This window comes from Micropterus dolomieu, linkage group LG14 (assembly GCF_021292245.1).
Source record: "Micropterus dolomieu isolate WLL.071019.BEF.003 ecotype Adirondacks linkage group LG14, ASM2129224v1, whole genome shotgun sequence".
NCBI lineage: Eukaryota > Metazoa > Chordata > Actinopteri > Centrarchiformes > Centrarchidae > Micropterus > Micropterus dolomieu.
The window spans coordinates 18,173-24,361 of NC_060163.1; the positions used below are offsets into that span (position 1 = coordinate 18,173).

Below are 6,189 nucleotides of genomic sequence, written 5' to 3' on the forward strand. Positions count from 1 at the left end.
AAAGTGTTGTGGACGGATGAATCCAAGTTTGAGGTGTTTGGATCACAAAGAAGAACGTTTGTGAGACGCAGAACAAATGAAAAGATGCTGGAAGAATGCCTGACGCCATCTGTTAAGCATGGTGGAGGTAATATGATGGTCTGGGGTTGCTTTGGTGCTGGTAAGGTGGGAGATTTGTACAGGGTAAAAGGGATTCTGAATAAGGAAGGCTATCACTCCATTTTGCAACGCCATGCCATACCCAGTGGACAGCGCTTGATTGGAGCCAATTTCATCCTACAACAGGACAATGACCCTAAACACACCTCCAAATTGTGCAAGAACTATTTAGAGCAGAAGCAGGCAGCTGGTATTCTATCGGTAATGGAGTGGCCAGCGCAGTCACCAGATCTGAACCCCATTGAGCTGTTGTGGGAGCAGCTTGACCGTATGGTACGCAAGAAGTGCCCATCCAACCAATCCAACTTGTGGGAGCTGCTTCTGGAAGCGTGGGGTGCAATTTCTCCAGATTACCTCAACAAATTAACAGCTAGAATGCCAAAGGTCTGCAATGCTGTAATTGCTGCAAATGGAGGATTCTTTGACGAAATCAAAGTTTGATGTAAAAAAGATCTTATTTCAAATACAAATCATTATTTCTAACCTTGTCAATGTCTTGACTCCATTTTCTATTCATTTCACAACGTATGGTGGTGAATAAGTGTGACTTTTCAGGAAAACACAAAATTGTTTGGGTGACCCCAAACTTTTGAACGGTAGTGTACATTTATTCATTTTGCTGACGCTTTTATCCAAAGCGGATTTCGGAGGTCACACACATTGGGTTGGGCGCATGGGTTAAGTGTCTTGCTCAGGGACACAATGGTGGGCCATAGTGGGAATCGAACCCGGGTCTCTCACACCAAAGGCATGTGTCTATCCATTGCGCCATCACCACCCATGATAAACCTGATCCCTGAAGTATTTCTTATATGGAACTGGAACCTGGTTCCACAGGAGAGGAGCTTGATAGCTGAACGCTCTGGCTCCTAGTCTACTTTTGAAGACTCTAGGAACCACAAGTAACCCTGCATTCTGTGAATTGCAGTGCTCTGGTGGGGTAGTAAGGTACTATGAGCTTTTTAAGATAAGATGGAGCCTGACAATTAAGAGCCTTGTAGGTGAAAAGAAGGATTTAAAATTATATTCTGGATTTTACAGGAAGCCAGGATTTCCCAGAGCATTTCCTTTAATGCCAATTAAATGTTCCAGTCTCTGTTATAATCACACAGAGTTGTCGATTGTAGTAACGTCGACAATAAAAAAAAATCTAAATAGTGGTGTGGATTACAATCTGAAACACAACCAGTGTGGGTGTCGCCATCTAATTTCGGAGAATAGTTCATTTTAGATTCATGTTTTTTAAAGGAATGTGATAAGTCTGCTTAAGCCTGTTTACAACAGCTCTAAGACGTGTAGGAAAATTCGGTCAGAAAGGCCTGATCCATCTTTAGACAAGAATAAAGAGGACAGACAGACAACGGCTAATATTTTTCTGTTTTTTTCCTGTCAGGGTTGCACCCTGACCCCTCTACCTCCAGTCAACATTGCCATCCGTTTTACGTACATTCTCCAGGACTGGCAGCAGTATTCATGGCCACAGCAGCCTCCAGGTAGTCACATACACAACAGGATGATGGTGTGTGTTGAAAAGAACTTTGCTGGTATGCTGGTTCTGTATAACATGGTTAAAAATACAAAAAAACTCTTGCACCCTGTCTATCTTTATGCTGGCATATTTTTTTCATTTTGGTCTACACAACCTTCTTTAAGTACATGAAAAAGCTTCACAACAGCTCCAACAGTAGATGGTGCATAAGTTATCCAGGACCACACTGAAATCTATAAAAGGTCACACCGTCAAAAGGTGACAAGCAAACATGAGTCACAGGAGAACAAACAATCACTAATCATTAATATAAACAATATTAAATATTTATTAAAAGTTACTTTTAAATACCTGGCTTCAGAATGGATCTAACCAGACGAATACCTGAATTTGGTTTAAACACGGATTAGTAGACCATAGCCAGTATAGTTATGTAAACCATCGCATTAGGCAAGAGTTCATCGCCAGCATGGGCCACAAGGACAATGATATCATCTTGGTAACATGAGTAGAGGTCCATAAACAATGGACAGCCTTTTCCTGTGAGGGGATGGTAATCAATTCTGTACAAATAATGGAGGGTCCTTCATTCATTGCACACATTTTACACTAATGGCACTGAAAATGTATGAAAGTCAATTTGTACGCACTGGGTATCAAGTAGGAAGGGACATCAGACATAGGCAGTTTCTCCTATATCAGCCATTAAATACTGTAACTTCTTCAGATGTGTCATGGCATTCCTGACTGGTTTACTGCTAGTCATACATAAATGCTAGTTAAAACTAAATGGCTATATGTTAATAGTAAATACTAGTTTTTGATGAGTATAGTGAACAGTATTGTGCAATTCAGCTGTTTTATTATATATGTCTATTGTGTATTTTGTTTGACTTTATGGCAGATTTTGACACACTTCTTGGAGGTGAGGTTGGAGGGGTTGAATTTGGGAAGCTTCCATTTGGAGCCTGTGAGGAGCCAATCAGGTAAATTCATTGTAACTCCAATAACAGTACATTCCTATGTACATACATTCAGTGTTTTGGTTTCTGCATACTCATGTGTTTCCCTTTTTGCTATGTTTACATAAGTATACTAAAATAAATAATAAAAGTGTTGAACAATGAATGTTAATATTAATCCCAAAACAAAATATTTTTTCTGTTTTTTGCTGTTGGAAGTGAGCTTCATCTTGCAACCACTTGGCCTCATCTGACGGAAGGCATAGTTGTGGACAATGATGTCTACAGGTAAATGTGTCCTGGGTTCTATATCTGAAGGAAAATGTGATAAACACTGCAGCACAGGAAACACTATAGCAATACTAAACTACTCACAAAAGTAAGGACATTTGTGTATCGTAGAATATTTCTTTGTTGTAACAATGCTTCTTGGCAGTAAATGGTATACCATTGGAAAGCCTACTTTGCTCGCTTTTAAATGGTGCCACAATTGTAAGGAACATGCATTTTTGGGATGAGCAGCTGATTATGTGGGTTATGCCCATGAAAAATTTGCAGAATCTTCACTGACAGTGCCAAACAGCTTTTCTTTGCTGTTGCTATTGACTCGTGTTTTGAGCTTCTGGTACCCCCAGGTACTGACAGCAGGTACCTGATAGTCAGCACCTGTGAGCATGGGCCCTGCTACAGTGGTTAGTTGGTGTCTTCTCCAAGAATCAACATGCCTGACTGATCTGGATAGGCTCCATGTGATAGGGCAGCTTCAAACTTGTGTTCCCAAAAGCAATTTGTGGCATTCTTCTGAGTGAGCCATAGTACCATCTGCAAACTGAAGGCTAAGTTCCATATAACGGGGGTGTCAGAGACAGGCTGTGAAGTGGGCTTCCCAAGAAGATGGCACCCCAAGAAGGCTGTTTACTCATTCTGTCAGAACTTAGGAACCGAAGGCAGTCTTATACAGATTTACAGTCAAGGTTTGAAGGACGATATGGCCAACAGCTCTCTGCCTAGACCATTTGGGACAGACTGCACGCAGCCAATCTCCGGTCTCATAGGGTTGCCAGGAGGCCTGCCATGACTGCTCTTTACCGTCAGGCCCGTGTCTACAACACTTGCACTGGAACCTGAACATGTGGAGGAATGTTGATGCAGAGAACACTTTGCTGATTGCTGCAGTGAGTAACATCTTTTAGTGGCATTTTGTTTTCAATTGTCAGCACATTTAGCAAATTTTTGCTCTGCTTCTCATCCCACAAATGCATGTTCCTTACAAATGTGGCACCATTTAAAAGGGACATAAAGATTTATTTACAAGAAGCATTGTTTTGATAAGTAATCTACCAAACACAAATTTCCTTAGTTTTTGTGCGTAGTTTATATAAACACTATAGTATAACTATATGTTCACTCATATGAAAGAGATCACCATAGCAAACTCCATTAGTATTAATATAGTAATTTTCAAAAGTGCATTCCAAACATAGAATTACTATTTCTGTAGTTATTCTTTATATTAATACTATATTGTTTTTTGTAAGTGCAGCCTCCTCTACACAAGGACACTACACATCATCACTTGGTGGTTTTTATAAGCCCTGGTTTTAGGGGTGCTGAGGGAGTTGCAGCACCCCTCTTTCCATGTCTCTACACACTGAGTGAAATAAGAAGGCTAGTTTATTTTAGTGACTGAACTTTGGTGGCTTAAACATGTACACTGGCCCATCCACTCAGCCTTGGAAGATTGTGATTTCTGATTCATCCTTTTTTCTTTGTTTCAACATCGAAAAAAGATTAACAATAAACTCGCTTTGACAGGATTTTTAATTGAAAGAAATGTTGTGATTTCAGGCTGTCTTTTTTGTCTTTGGGTTTTATTAAACATACAGAAGCCATGTGCATATCATCTGTACAGGTTTTAAAGGGGAAAAAACACTATAGTAGATTTAGTCTGTGGGCCCTAATCGTGACATAAATATGGACCATCAACAGTCAATGTGATTTAACCATATATGCTCTGTTTGTATAAAATGGCAGTGACCTTGACCCTCTCCAAGCTCCTAACTGGTCAGTCCGACTCAGGACAGCTGAAAACCCTCAGTGTTTACTAGGTAAGATGAATCCTTTTGTGTCTTGTAGACAATTTCAAACACAATGTCTGCAACTGTAAAAAGTAAAAACATACAGTTGCAGTTTTATTGTCTAAATGAAAACACTTTCAGCGGTTTACAATAAACAAATCCAACAAAAGCAATTGAAATGGCTCAAAACAACAAATGCTTTAAATAGTTCCTTAATTCAGCCGAAAATGCAACTTATAATGAACTCTCCAGTCTCAAAGTTATTTAACTCTGTAATGGCAAGCATCTTTAGTACTTAGTAGAGCACACTTTTGCTGTTGACCTGCTGCAAACAAGAAGCATAGCCAGACACCAGCTTCTTTCAGCGTTTCTGAGGAATCTTGGCCCGTTCCTCATGAGCTTGGCCTCCAGTTCAGTAATATTCCTGGGTTTGCGTGCTGCAACCGCCTTCTTCAAATCACGCAAAATATTTTCTCTGGGGTTCAAGTCAGGTGACTGTGATGGCTTCTTCTGCAAACAAGCCTTGGTGGAATTTGAGGTATGCTCGGGCTCATTGTCCTGTTGGAAAGTAGTGGTACGTCTTAGAGTTCTGGCATGAAAACTGTCTGTGTTCAGTTCGTGCCTTACTGTAATCAGTGAGACCTCTGCCTTCACAACCTGCCTTTTCAGAAATCTTTTTGCAGCAGTTGATGGTTTCCTTTTTCTGCCCCGTTCAGGTAGTGTAATCACTGTTCCTTTAACTTTGAACTTGCAAACTATGCTTCCAACTGTGTCTCTAGGAACATTCAGTGCCTTCAGTATCTTTATGTATCCTGTTCTTTGTTTGTTAAGGTCAATGATCTCTTCTCTTAAATTTTTGGACCATTTTTTTGATTTTGCCAGGTTTCTAACATGCAATCAAATGTGGCATTCAACAAACCCCTAGTCAGTTCAGGTATTTCATGTGTTCCAGCTGAAGCATACTTAATGTAACTTATAAAGCCCTTGATTAGCATCAGGTGTGCTTGAGACAACACCTGTTTTGCATATTTGTGCTGTTGGAAAGGGTTCTATTTTGCATTTTCAGTTAAATTTGGGGGAAACACTTGAAGCATTTGTTGTGTTAAGTTATTTCAATTGCTTTTGTTTTATTTGTTTATTGCAGAAATCTGAAAGTCTGTAAGTTATGACAATAAATCTGATTGGCAGTGGGGGTTGAATTTTGACTGCAACTTTATGTCAGTGAGATGATATTATTTCACCTGTTTCCAATACATATTATCTTTTCTCAAAAATGTTCTAAAAGTGTTTGATTGAAGCAAGTGCAGTGATCTGCTTGTTAGGGCCCGAGCACGACCGTGCGAGGTCCCTATTGAATTTGCTCGGATTTTTTATTAGGGCCCGAGCACGACCGTGCGAGGTCCCTATTGAATTTGCTCGGATTTTTTATTAGGGCCCGAGCACGACCGTGCGAGGTCCCTATTGAATTTGCTCGGATTATATATTTTTTTTTTTTTTTTTT

The 6,189-nt window shown here is 40.0% G+C and overlaps 1 protein-coding gene across 1 annotated transcript in view; it reads left to right on the forward strand.

Moving 5' to 3' along the window:
* rab3gap1 (RAB3 GTPase activating protein subunit 1) overlaps nt 1–6,189 on the forward strand; it is a 76,337-nt gene that overhangs the window by 16,383 nt on the left and 53,765 nt on the right. Inside the window, exons 8-11 of the mRNA XM_046069693.1 lie at nt 1,553–1,652; nt 2,553–2,634; nt 2,830–2,898; nt 4,645–4,718. Coding sequence (XP_045925649.1) covers nt 1,553–1,652; nt 2,553–2,634; nt 2,830–2,898; nt 4,645–4,718 — 325 coding nt within the window. The remainder of the gene's footprint in view (nt 1–1,552; nt 1,653–2,552; nt 2,635–2,829; nt 2,899–4,644; nt 4,719–6,189) is intronic.